Source organism: Neomonachus schauinslandi, chromosome 7 (genome assembly GCF_002201575.2).
Source record: "Neomonachus schauinslandi chromosome 7, ASM220157v2, whole genome shotgun sequence".
NCBI classification, from domain to species: Eukaryota; Metazoa; Chordata; class Mammalia; order Carnivora; family Phocidae; genus Neomonachus; species Neomonachus schauinslandi.
Genome location: NC_058409.1, coordinates 144,970,949 through 144,985,360, shown reverse-complemented (window position 1 = coordinate 144,985,360; position 14,412 = coordinate 144,970,949). Strand labels below are relative to the sequence as shown.

General features: G+C 46.4%; 1 protein-coding gene across 1 annotated transcript in view; it reads left to right on the top strand.

Annotated features, from left to right (window-relative positions):
- The window catches only part of ADCY2 (adenylate cyclase 2), a 399,704-nt gene that overhangs the window by 356,042 nt on the left and 29,250 nt on the right, over nucleotides 1-14,412 (top strand). The window contains exons 19-20 of the mRNA XM_021702488.1: nucleotides 7,374-7,458; nucleotides 12,275-12,433. Of these exons, the coding sequence (XP_021558163.1) occupies nucleotides 7,374-7,458; nucleotides 12,275-12,433 (244 nt within the window). The remainder of the gene's footprint in view (nucleotides 1-7,373; nucleotides 7,459-12,274; nucleotides 12,434-14,412) is intronic.

Genomic DNA, 14,412 nt, shown 5'->3' with positions numbered 1-14,412 from the left:
TTCATCCAGTTATTCATCTGTTTTTATGATACACTTCTATTGAACACCCTTTGTATGCCAGGCCTGAGTGCTGGAGCCTGAGCACAGACATGAAGGAAGTGTAGTCTCTGCTGTCAAGAAGATCACAGGGGCTCCTGGGTGGCTCGGTCAGTTAAGTGTCTGACTCTTGATTTCGACTCAGGCCATGATCTCGGGGTCAAGAGATGGAGCTCCGCGTTGGGCTCCATGCTGGGCGTGTAGTCTGCTTAAGATTTTCCCTCTCCCTCTCCCTCTCCCTCTGCCCCTCCCCCCACACGCTCTCTCTCTCTCTCAAATAAATAAATCTTTAAAAAATAAAAAAGAAGACGAATTTCCCAAAAAGACTCTATAAGAAAATCAGGTTTCATCAGAAGGCCAGAGACTTGTCAGGATGTCGTGGTTAAGCTTATCCTGCACACCTAGGAAAGGACGAGCTTGTGGGCCAGGCATGTGTTAGAGGGCCCAGAGCTGACTAATGCTGGGAAGACCTTGGAGAACTGTGGGGATTCAGAAGCGCAAGAAGGAAGGGACTTCAGCATCATGGCAGAATAAGATGTCTCTTGTCTTTGCCACCACCACACCCACCAGCTCCAGTGATTTGACATCTGTCCAGGGACGAAAGTGCTGTTGCAGGAGCTGGGGGATCCAACAGCATATGCCACGGGGTCCGAGAGGCATCTCACACACTTGAGGGTCAGGTAATAGGCATATGGGCCCCAGGCTGTGAGCCGTGCAGCAGCCGTGAACCAGCTCCAGCCTGTCTTGGCCATGGTCCAGGGGGCCCTAGAAAACACTTGACCAGTGACCCACAGACAGAGCCTTGGGGCAAGTCCTGGTTTGCACAGCAGAAGTTCCAGCACACTGTCTGAACGCACTGCAGTGGTTAAGAGGAATGGCTTGACTCTACCCACACCCCCTGTCCTCCAGGAGGGCACAGCTGAGGCCCAAGGGAGACCTCCCATGCGAGCGAGCATCCACAGTGCTGAGTCCTGAGCTGTATGATGGGGGCAGGGAGCAGCTGGGCAGGGACAGATAGGGACTCTCGAAGGGCCTTCCAGGGATGCAGATCCTACTCACTGCATCGTGGCCTCCATCGAGAAGCCTGCCCAGGAGATTCTGGGAACACCTCGCCCACTGATCCACACACCTCCCACACCCTGACCCTGTGACCAGATCCCTGCCCAAGCTCCCAGTGGCAGAGAAGACAGCGAGCTTTGGCAGATGGCTAGTGAGCACACACAGAAAGTCAGCTCGAATCTGAGGGCCAGGCAAGTTTTGTTTGGGAAAACAAAAGGAGGCTGTGAGTACTCTGCCTGGTGCCCTGCCCGATGGAGAGGAGGTGCGAAAGCTTAAGAACTCCGCCACGAGAGGGAGGAAGAGTTGTGACCAGGGACCTTCTCAGGTATCCTCAAGGTATTTCCATCCCAGACTCAGTTAATAAAGACTCGAGGGGTTAACTGATCTATCAGATTGAAGAAAGCGATGAAAAACTTCAAGGAACACAAAAACTCAAGGAAGAAAGGAACAGAGGAACTAAAGAACAGCCAGAGAACCATTAGTAACAGAGCATTAGAAAGTCCTTGCCAATCAATGTTACTCTCGATGGAAATGAAGTGAATTCTCTACCCAAGAGGCAAGACTGGCTGGATGGATAAAAACACACAAGAGGGCACCTGGGTGGCTCAGGCGGTTAGGCATCTGCCTTCAGCTCGGGTCATGATCCCAGTGTCCTGGAATCAAGTCCCACGTTGGGCTCCCTGCTCAGTGGGGAGTCTGCTTCCCCCTCTGCCCCTCCCCCCTGCTCCTGATCTCTCTCTTTCTCTCTCTTATGCTCTCTCTCTCTCAAATAAATAAATAAAATATTTTTGAAAAAACACACAAGAAACAACAGGTGTTGGTGAGGATATGGAGAAATGGGAACCGTCTTATACTGTTGGTGGGAATGAAGCTGGTGCAGCCACTCTGGAACACAGTATGGAGGTGTCTCAAAAATTTAAAAATAGAATTCCCAATGGATGAAGGACCTAAATGTGAGATAGGAAACCATCAAAATCCTAGATGAGAACACAGGCGGCAACCTCTTTGACCCCGGCCACCGCAACTTCTTACTAGACACATCTCCAGAGGCAAGGGAAACAAAAGCAAAAATGAACCATTGGGACTTCATCAAGATAAAAAGTTTCTGCACAGCAAAGCAAACAATCAACAAAACTAAAAGGTAGCCTACAGATTGGGAGAAGATATTTGCAAATGACATATCTGATAAAGGTTAGTATCCAAAATCTATAAAGAACTTATCAAACTCAACACCTAAAAAATAAATAATCCAGTTAAGAAATGGGCAGAAGGCACGAATAGACATTTTTTCCAAAGAAGACATCCAGATGGCTAACACACACATGAAAAGATATTCAACATCACTCATCGTCAGGGAAATACAAATTAAAATCACGATGAGATACCTCCTCACACCTGTCAGAATGGCTAAAATTAACAATTCAGGAAACAACAGATGTTGACGAGGATGCAGAGAAAGGGGAACTCTCCTACACTGTTGGTGGGAATGCAAGCTGGTGCAGCCACTTTGGAAAACAGTGTGGAGGTTCCTCAAGAAGTTAAAAATAGAGCTACCCTACGACCTAGCAGTTGCACTCCGAAAATACAGATCCGAAGGGGTACATGTACCCCGATGTATATTTATAGTAGCATTATCAACAATAGCCAAATTATGGAAAGGGCCCAAAGGTCCATCGACTGATGAATGGATAAAGAAGAGGGGGTATATGTATATAATGGAATATTACTCAGCCATGAAAAGGAAATTGCCATTTGCAACAACATGGATGGAACTAGAGTATATTATGCTAAGTGAAATAAGTCAGTCAAAGAAAGACAAATACCATGTGATTTCACTCATATGTGGTATTTAAGAAACAAAACAGGTGAATATAGAGAAAGGGAAGAAAAATAAAATAAGATAAAATCAGGTAGGCAAACCATGAGAGACTCTTAACAATAGGGAATGAACTGAGGGTTGCTGGAGGGAAGTGGGTGGGGGGTGGGTTAAATGGGTGTTGGGGATTAAGGAGGGCACTTGTAATGAGCACTGGGTGTTGTATGTAAGTGATGAATCACTAAATTCTACTCCTGAAACCAATATTACACTCTATGTTAACTAACTGGAATTTAAATAAAAACTTGGAACAACAAAAAATAGAATTACCATATAATCCTGAGTTTCTTTAGATACTTTTCTTCTTAAAAATAAGAGAGGCCTATATCACCTAGGAAAACATAAAGATTTTAAATGTAAGATCATGTTCGTGTCTCCATGCCTGGACTGCTTTCTCTCCCGAGAATTAAAAATGTCATTTTTTACCTCAACTGAATAATTTGCCTTTAGGTTAGAGACTGGTCCACCAGGCATTTCCTCCATATTGCTCATTCAATTTTGTAGGTTTCTTTGATCTTTTATACTCTCAAAACTTGAGGGCCGCAATGATTGCTCCATTAACAGCCTCAGGGTGAGGGCCTACTGTAAATTAGTGTGTGGCTGCAGGCTCATTTGGGCATCTAAGTCTCCAGAGCCCAATTTTTAGGTATGAAAGAAAGCATATTCAGTCACATTTTGGCTAGAACTGTCACTGAGTTAGAAACTTTCTCAGTTATATTAGTGCTGTGTCCCCTACTTCATCACTCAGGGATGGCACAACCAGACAAGGGAAAAGTCCAGAATGGATTTCAACCTTAAAACTTAAAGGAGAGAGAGAAGGAGGCCTCACATCCAACTAGCTGTCATTTTTATGTAAATGACCAACACAAGTGTCATAGGTTGGCTTGTGTCTCCCAAAAGAATACATGGTGAAGTCGTAAGCCCCAGTACCTCACAATGTGACCTTACTTGGAATAGGGTTGTTGCCGACAGATTTAGTTGAGATGACGTCCTGCTGGAGTAGGGTGAGCCCTAACCCAGCATGGCTGGTTTCCTTATAAGAAGATGGCCATGTTGAGAGAATACCATTTGATGATGGAGGCAGAGAGTGAAATGATGCCGTGGCAAGCCAAGGAGCACCAAAGATTGGTGGCCAACCACCAGAAGCCATAATGAAGGAAGGAAGGATGTCCCCACAGGTTTCAGAAGGAGCACTTTCCTCCCGGCACCTTGATGTCAGACATCTGGCTTCCAGAACTGTGAAATAATAAATGTCCATTGTTTTGAGCCACTCAGTTTGTAGTACATTGTTTTAGAAGCCCTAGGAACCTAATGTGATCATGGACACATTGACTAGTCTAGATCCTGGGATTTTTTTCTAGCTATTCTGGATGCTGCTACCTCTGCACTGCTCCCCTTCCTCCTGGCCTCTCCCACACACACACAGGGAGCAAGGTAACCCATCTGTGGATGGACAGATTTCTCATTCAAACTTCAGGAGCCATCTGGCACTTGCCCATGCATGGCCCACACGGGAGAGAAAGTCTCCTACAGGAATCAGCCATTCTTTTTGGCTGGATGAATAAAAGAAGTTTTTGAGAAACCTAAATGCAATCCTTGAAAGCACAGGGCAGTCCTTCTTAATAGACAGGGTCAGGAGCGGAAAAGGCATTCTTGGTTGGCCTATGATTCTATTCTAGAGGCTGGATGTGCCTTGTTATTTCCAAGGCGCAATTAGGTCCCATCCAGCAACTACTTGTCTTATCTTCTCTTGTCCTTCTCCCTCCAGGTCCCCAGCTCCTCCCACCACTCATCCTCACAAAGACTCCAGATCTGGGAGACGGGTGCAGCAGAGCATTTCTGTCCCCTAAACCAGTGTTCAAACACATTAATGTGAGGAGTTCCAGAAAAAGATTTCTTGTCTGTATCTTCTGTGTGATTAACTGAAAACCCAACCAGGCCCTGAATTGCATAAAGAGGGTCCTACATCCGCCTCTCCCCAGTTATGGGGACCTAGGCTGGCTCTGCATTTTTTGGGACATCTGGTCCCTCACCTGGGAATGCAAGGAGGACCTGAGTTCTGATTGGTTATACTGGTGAAGGTGCTACAAGATCCTGACCTGGGAGTTAACATTTTACTCTTAGTTTGGGAGTGACAGGGGTGTGGGTAGAAGGGGAATGTCATAGCTGCTATCTCAGACCCCTGGAATTACAAAGGAACAGAAGGTTCACAGAGCAACATGAAAATGTCAAACTCCACCCACACATGTGAGAACGTTGGCTGTGTCTTACCACTTTCACTGACTGGGCAATGTGACGTCAGTATAGTCAATACAGAAAAAAAAAAGTTTAAAATTCATTGCAGCCAGCATTGTTTATAAACATCTGCTCCACTCCGTCCCTTCGGCTGTGCCGTTAGACACAGCTGTCACAGGCTCGAAAGGGAACAGCTTCATTTCTTAGAATCAGTTGTGGGCAAGCAGGAAAGTGGCAGCTCTCAGCTAACTTCATGCTCAGGAACCAGTGACCTCCTTGTAGCTGGGGAACTCACATGCTTGCAGGCCAGCTGGTTTAGGAGGGAGGAAAGAGCCCCTAATGCAGGCTCAGCCTTTCTGGAGAGTTCTCTGAGTCCTTAAGCCCATCAAGCACTGAGACTGGCCATTCTGCTTCCGTGTTCCCTGTGCACTTGGATCTTCCACTCTGTTAATGATAATTCACCAACCTACATTTTCTTACCTTTTTCTCTATCTCTCCAGCTCTGTCCCCTCCCTTGTCACTCTGCATCTAGTACTGAAACTCACAAGTGCCATTTATGAAGTGCCTCCCATGGTCAGGCCTTGTGCTGGGCTTAATACTTGACCTAGTGACCAAAACAGCCTATAAATGGGCAATGTGACCCCCTTTGGCTGATGCCAAGAGTGATGTTTGGAGGGGTTAACCCAGGTCCCACAGATCGATAGAGCAGAGGAACCTCAGTTCCTCCATGGATTATCCTATACCAAAGCCCACCTGAGCTCTCTCACTATCACATGGATTCCTCTTATTCCATCAGCCCTTTGAACCCTCAGTAGAGAAACAGGAAAACCTCAAAGCAAGTGCAACTCACAAGCAGAAAGTAATTACCTGGTATTTATTTAATTTAATTAAACATGACCTATGCTGCTTATGTGACATATGTCCATACATAATCCTAATTTCTTTTTCAAGTCTTATTACATAATTTCTTTTTCAAGTCTTATTTACTCTTATATGTGGGAGATCCTCGTTTGTCAGCTACACGGGATTCCCCAGGGATGGCAAGAGATGTCTCCTTCCATGCTGTATTAGTCAGGATTCTCCAGAGAAACAGAACTAATAGCATATAAATATCCTACATAAATATCTATCAGTCAAGAAGTTTATCATAAGGAATTGGTTCACACGATTATGGAGGCTGGCAAATCCAAAATCTGAACCGTGCATGTCCAGTTGGAGACGGAAGGCCAGAAGCTGCAGTAGAGCCAGGAGGAGCCAGTGTTTGAGTTCAGAGGCAGTAAGGCAAGGGAGAATTCTCTCTAATTTGGGGGGAGATCAGCCTTTTCTCCTACTAAAGCCTTCAACTGATGGGATGAGGCTGACCTATATTACAGAGTAATCTGCTTTACTCAGTTTACTGATTCAAATGTTAATCTCATCCAGAAAACACTCTCACAGAGACACCCAGAGTAACATGGGAAGGAATGTCTGGGTATCCCGTGCCCACCATACATGCCGACTCCAGGTATGGGGGTGACCATTGCCTGCAAGGTTGTGGTGAGGACACGGGCAGGGATCGAGGACTGAGGTCTACCTGGCCCCAAGGGGAAATGGGGCAGTAGACCAAGAGTTTCCATCTGTGTCTCACCTTTGTGTTACAAAATCATATGAAAGAGGGCCTGAGAACTACCTGGAACTACCTGCCAAAAAAGTTATGAGAAGCTATATAATTCGTAGGTGAGAGTAGCTGGTAGAAATTAAGTTCCCTACTTCACTTTTTTACCTCACATGATTGTTAATTTCTAGAATACCGTCTCTTTCTGAGAGTGATCACTTTAACAGTTGGAGAAATCATATGTCAAATTATCCATATTGATCTCAGAAGGAGAAAGAAAATACTACTTGTATTCCTCTGTGCTTTTCCTTTTATGTTTGTTAGAGCTTGAGATAAAGTAAGAAGTCTGTTAATTTGGAAGAATCTTCTGTTACTGAACTCTCAAAATAAGGGTTATTTTGGTTTGTTTTGATGCATTTCTGGGCCTGAAGATGTATCTGGAAGGTGTGTGTTTGGCTGGAGTAAAAAGACATGCACTGGAGGGTTTCAAGTTGGTTGATATTCAAATTCTAAGTCTTATATGTATGTTGTTTTGTATTGTTTTTGTCTGTCTGTCTGTTTGTTCTCTAATAGACCAGGCATTTGGAAAGACCTGAAGACCATGGGCTCAGTGTCTCTCTTTATATTCTTCGTCACACTGCTTGTTCTGGGTAGACAGGTAAGACATCGCTTTTCCACGTAACTTCCTCTCAAGTGCTGTGTTAATAATACTTTGTATGTGGACTCTATTTCAATTCTAAAAAAAGAGTCTGCCCAGTGATAATAATGATAACACTTTGCTGATGTGCCCTGTAGCTGCTTTCATGCAAACACGCCAGAATAATTTTATCACTTATGAGAAATGTGGGTGTGTATTCGTAGATACAGAGAAAAGGGAAAAGGTCTCTCATTTCTTCCACAAGAGGCAAACTTTGTGAACGGTAGAGATGTGAGTCCATTTCCTGCTAAATCTCAAAATAGCATGGTAGGTATTGTAAGCTGACGAGAATGTTCTCTCAGTAGCTGAACACTCTTTGGAAAAATACCCCCTCCACTGGGGTTTTGCTTGCGTTTCAGAATGGATGGCCTCTTTCTTTTTCTTAGAAGTGGGTACGAGTACCTTTGCCATCACTCACAATCACTCCTAGAGATATAGTCCTCTGTTCAAAAATCGTCTTTTGTGATGTGAAGGGAACTGTCCCTCCTTGGTTTCCTGCCCTACTTCTGGTCTCCAAGGAGAGGCCGTGGGTACAGGATTTTCAAGGACAGTATTCTTCCTCTAGCTGCACACAAGGACAATTGCCCAGAGAACAAAGACCCATTCCACACCACACACTCTGCCTTCCCCAAAGTTTGCTTGGAATTCTTGGATGGATGATGTGACGCCGAGAAGCGATTTATATAGAAATAACCAACTGAGATGCAAAGCCAATTAAATTATGTATACGTACCTAAAGAGTTAAACAGTAGGAAGTTAATAATTGCACAGTGAGAGCAGAGGCCAGATCTGTGGCTGCTAGTCCAGCAGCCTGGAAACACTGTCCTTTCCCCTCATGCCTTCTTGGGAGCTCCAGGCTCCCTGGAGCTGAGCTTTTGTCCTGCTGCAGAGTTCTAGAACACCCCTCCCTCCTCCCCATCCCACCCTGCCTCCATCCCTGGCACGTGCTTGGTTCTGCATTCTTTGGCTTGTAGTTTTGACCCTCTGCACGTTTCAGTAAACCCATGAAACCATGCCCTGTTCTTTTTTCCTGGTCTCATTTGTTTCTCCCGAAACCTGGCTTTCTCCACTACTGACCTCCTTTCTGCTCTCACTCACAGAGAAGAGGCATGTCCACTCTCAGGAAACCCTATTAGAAGTGAAAGATGGGAAAGAAATGGGCTTCCGTGCAGAATATCACCTACGTGATCCCTCCTCGGGAAACATGGTGGCCCCCTCTGCGGGGTCGCCTGTTTCTCCATTTCGTCCCAGGGATGTTTGGTTCAGCACTTTCTCCTGCTGGAGTGATCGCTCAAGGTTGCTTCACAGCAATATATTTTAAGGAGCTAGAAATCAAACTGAGTTCTCCCCACTCTTTGATTGGTCACTGAGATGATAAGCACGCGGTACCACTACATACGTGTTGTTGCCTCCAGTGCCCGCCCCTGATCCGTTACTCTCCAACTGACGTGAGATAACGTTCCAGATTGTGGTTGGGCATAATTTCACACAATGGCTCTGATCCCATTCTTACAGGGAGTCTTTTCTTGTTTTGTCACTGATGTTGGCAGTAGGTCGTATACACAGCTAGAGGCCTGAAAAGTCGCTGCTCCCCACGGATTTTTGGTGGTGGTAATGATCATTCTCTAAAAGCTGACATGGAGATGTGCCAGGATGAGCCAGGACCAAGGTCCCAAGTCTTCTGGGCTCACAAGAATGTCCACGTTTTTGTGACGTAGTGCTTCTGCATACCCTTCTGAAAATACAACTATGTCACAAATGTCCGATATTTAAAATAAGGTTTTTAAGTTTCATAAATAGGCATGGACTCAGGGTCACCGATTTCCCAGGTGGTGTTTTTAAACAACAGTATGGACATTTTGCAACTTATTTTTGTTGTCATTTGTCCTCATGACCCCCCCCCCCCGCCCCATGACCATCTTTTTTGAAACAATGGTGATGTTTTTGCTTCCTGAGGAAATTAGCATGCTAAATATTGCTCTGGGTATCTAAGATACCTTAATAAAACCGTAACACACCTCCTGGAAAAGAGCTGGGGTTCTGCTCTCTGAATTGAAATACGATCTGTGATAGAAATGCCAGCCTGAGTTCAAGGGCCTCTTTTGAGAAAGGAAGATTCCCTGTATTTCTCCCAAGTTTAAATGACCAACTGCCATTGAGGGTCCGCACTCTAGGTGGGCTCCTTCAACATGCATCCAGGCAGGTGGCAGTCTGGTGGCCTCAGTTAGGCTGAGGTCCCTGTGTACGAGGCTTCAGAACCCAAGAACGCATGGAATCACACGCTGCCTGCCCCCCTGCCCAGGACCACCTTTTCTGGCCACATAGAAAGATGTAAACCCCTCAAGTTCTCAGCTTGTTTTCAGGACTAGACAAAGCAAGAACTGCCCTCGAGGCTGTGCCCAGTGTGAAAGACAGTAGTGAGGCTCCCAGACGCCTGGTGCCTCTCCCAGGCTCTTCCTGTTCTCTCTCGTCTTTGCCAGCGCAAATGGAGAGCAAATCTCTGCGTGGGATCTGGGCCCTGCGAACTGTCGAGTGGCCCCAGACAGACTCTGGGAGATGGGTAAGGATGCAGGGGTAAAGGTTCACAAAGCAGGACTGCTGTTTGAGTTGGAGGGACATACAGAGTCGGCAGAGTTGGCTTTCCCGTGACCCTCTGCTGCATCCTCCATGTGGCCTGCCCATGGGGGTCTGTGTCAGATCCCCTCTCCTTTCTCATATAAGGATACAGTCATTGGACCGACAGCCAACCCGCAATCCCACGTGATCTCCTGAGATCCTTAAGTTAATTACACCTGCAGAGTCTACTTCCAGAAAAGGTCACAGTCATAGATACTGGAGATGAGAACTTGGAACTGTCTTTCTGGGGGACACCATTGAGTCCATTCAACTGGTTTGGGATAGAAACATCTGTCTTCTGTTGGGGGCTTCTCCATGAGTTTCTAATGGGCTTGTCCTTCAAGGAGAGGGTCCTCCAGCAGAATGTACTGACTGAGGAGGTGGGAGGTAGACTGGCCAAAATGTCGCTTTCAGTCCAATGGAGCTGGTCCCAAAGTGCCTCTGTTCCTTTTGTAAGAGATTTACCAAATGCTGCCCGTGATGCAGTCTCAGTCACCGGGGAGGCCTGAGCCACCCCTTAGTATGGCTCGTGGAAACCCTGCACAGTCCCCTAAGCTGGGCCTGCTGCCTGCCCTGCCTGCTCCTGGGTTCCTCCCCAGGTCACTCTGTCTGATCTCGAGCATGCATCTCTGTCTTCTCGATGCCACCATCACAGATTGCCAAGTCGTCCTACTTTAGAACCAGCCACACCACTGGTTCATCCAAACAAATAATCTATTCTCCAAGTGAGAGGCTTTTTCAGGAAGTATAGGGCATGATTTCTCAAAGTGCAGAATGTGGAGGATTTGGCATTAATGTAAAAATTTAATACAAACAAACATTAAAAATATCTCTTTTGCAGTCTTTTAAAAAAAAATGTCTCTATACGAAGTAAAAATAAATTCCACACCAGAGGAGGAGGAATAATTTTTGAGCATATCATACATGGTTTGAATCAAACCTAAATGATGAATGATCATTACTCTTTCAGGTTTCAAAATGTGATTTTTTTTAATCGCCATCTGTGCATAAGAGGCTGTGTGTGTTTGTACTGCATTAATATAATTAATCAAACCAATAAAACAAACCCCCAGCATTGATTTCTTCTTTGCATTTTTTTTTTTTCTGGTCAGGAAGTTACTGTTTGTGCTGGAATGCACCCCATTAGGCCCTTGTGTTTCAGGAAGATTCTTTCAGGGCTGTTTCACCATATTAAATTATTTACATCATAGCAGACCTAACATGATGTCAAAATCAGACCCTTTGCCAGGAAGCAGGCCTCTCTATCTCTACATTAATAATAATAGTTTTTAAAAAAAAAACATTAAATTTCACTACATTATAAGGCATGGACATGTGCGTTTTTACTAGCAGGCACATCTTAATTAAGTGATATCCAAACGAAATTCTGTGTAAATACAATGTCATATTCTCAGCACAATGCAATCCTAAATGAGGAAATAGAAAATTTTCAATGAATACTTAATCTCGGAATTTTGTGGTAGGGGAAAATTGATTTTCAAATAGTAAAGGCTAACTGCCATAAATGAACACTATTATTTTTTGAATGCAAATTATCCAACATTGCACTCTCTCGGCTAATGCATTTCCTATTTTTCATTTATTCATTGTTTACATTCTATTATGCCTCTTCTCAAAAGATAATTCGAGCCATTTTTTTTTTTTTTTTTTTTTTAAAGATTTTATTTATTTATTTGAGACAGAGAGAATGAGAGAGAGAGAGCACATGAGAGGGGGGAGGGTCAGAGGGAGAAGCAGGCTCCCTGCCGAGCAGAGAGCCCGATGCGGGACTCGATCCAGGGACTCCAGGATCATGACCTGAGCTGAAGGCAGTCGCTTAACCAACTGAGCCACCCAGGCGCCCGAGCCATTTTTTATTAACATAACTTTGCAAGAAGCCTTCCATGTCACTGACATCACCGGCCCCCTGTTCCCAAGGCTGGTTCTTTCCAGAACTTGTTTTTTTTGCAAATGTAGGTGAGGGGTTGGCTGGGAGACATTTCAGGGGAAAAGCGGGCTTCGTCGGGAGGGTGACCGTTCTGTTCGGGGGGGGTTCTTTTTTCAGTTTTGTTTCATTCTTTTTGTTTTCTCTTTAAAACCTCCGCTCTCTGGCAGGACAAGATGCCTATTGTTTCTTTACCTCTGTGTCCTCTTGTAACAGAATGAATATTACTGTAGGTTAGACTTCTTATGGAAGAACAAGTTCAAAAAAGAGCGGGAGGAGATAGAAACCATGGAGAACCTGAACCGCGTGCTGCTGGAGAACGTGCTGCCCGCGCATGTGGCGGAGCATTTCCTGGCCCGGAGCCTGAAAAATGAGGTGCGGCACCACGGGGCGGTGGGCCGGGGCAGGGCGAGCAGGCCCTGGCCTTGACCTGGAGGCCAGTGGCCCTCCAGACACCTGAGTGTGCCAGATGTCCGCTATTGGCCTGCACTGGTCCATTTTGAGAAGATACTGGTTGGTTAATAGAGACGTCAGCTGAGACTAGTGAGTTAGACTCACCTCCAAACGTGGATTCATTATTCCTGGTGTTTCTCCCCCAACACGTGAAGTTCTCAGGGTGCAATGGGGGGGCCCTGGAGTTCCAAACAAGTCACAAAAGTGGCCTCTCTGTGGTGTGAGGGCCACCTCCCTTACCAGCACGCAACAAAGACCAAATCAAGAGGCACAATTCCAGCGGGCATCCCATGGCTCGCAGCTTCCCCACGAGCCTTTAAAGGGCCTTAGAATTTCAAAGATAGGACGTAGACAGAACTGAGACGTTATCCACACAAGAGCAGGTCAAAGACTTGAGTCTGCTCACTTGAATGGATGGAGATGGCGATTTCTCGGAGCCTCTGAGGGAGTGGATACTTAACTAGAATTGGAAAGATGAGGGTGTCGTTTTCACATCAAAAGGGCTTATGAAATCAGATGTCATGAAAGTTCTTTCATGTTCCTGACTCACAAGAGTCAGCAGATGTATTGACAAGGGGAAACTCGTGTTTGAGCACCTACTGTGTACAAAGGCTTATGTTTGGTGCCGTGGGGGCTTCAGAGATGAGGTGCAATGCGTGTTTTGGGGAGGTTTTCATTTGGGATGGGGAGCAGATGAGGGATCTGGAAACTTGCAGATGCATGAACTTGCTAATGGATAAGCCCGACCTCCATGATGCTGGAGAACAAAGCGGTCTCAAGTGAGAAGGCTCGGAGCAGTGTTTTCCTGTGGCATATTGGATAGTTGACGTTAGGTAGAAAGCTCCCGGCGGTGAGTGAGGTGCTGGACGTCATCACTCTCTTCCTCCTGGAAGCATGCTGGGCGTGGTGGGCCAGTCAGGGTCCCACAGCAGGTCTGACTGACTGTGGACCACTCACTCGTCTGTTTCTTCTCCTGCTGTTCCCCACAGGCGGTCGGTTATTTGGCAGCCTGTCTACCTGCTGGTCACAGATAATGAAATCACTGCATCTGTTAAGAAGGAGCCATCTGCCTTCAGTAGCAACATAGAGCATCTTTATGTCTGTCTGTCTGGTTATCGGTTCAGCTCATAAATTCGGCGTGTGCCTAATGTTGCCACTGCCCCGTGGCCAGGCTGGTGCTGGGCCTGGACACAGAGATGAACGAGGCAGAGGTGGCCCCATCGCCTGGAGGGGACAGCATCCTCTTGTCTGCAAGCACACTGGTAGCATAAATATGGGAGTCCAGAAAGGCCACTACTGTGAGGAAGTGGATTGCAAAACTGAAAAGAAAGTTCTAGAAACGGGCTGGGGGGATGGAGAGAGTGAGAATAATCTGGCCACAAGAGGTTACTTCTGGCCAGAGGAGTGCCTAGTTCAAGCCCTGAAAAGGCCCTTGGGATCAGCCCTACCCCCTGGCAGACCCCTCCTGATGTCTCCTGACCTCTCCTTGGGCCAGACCTGGGGAATCAATGGATTCTCTGCTCTTTCCCATCGGTCTGACAGCTAAAGAAAGTGAGTTCCTTGGGGCACCTTATCCATGGCCGCTTCATCCCTGTGTGCACTTGGAACCTGTCTTAGGCCCCAGAGTAATCCCCAGCTCGCAGGGGCTCCCGAGGATGGCTGGTCCCTGCCAGCAGGAGCCAGATCCTGGACCCAGGCCGCCTGCAGCCCTGTAGGGAAAGTGCCCCATTTCGGAGCCTTTCAAACTCACTGCCACGGGCCGCTCCAGGCTCCGGAGCCGCAGACCCTCGTTAGGGGTCTTTGGTTTTCACTCAGGGTACCGCGACCCCCGCACATGTTTCTGGGTGCTGAGTTTGCTCAGGAGGGTGGAGCGACACACACGGGATCTTAAATCGGGGGCA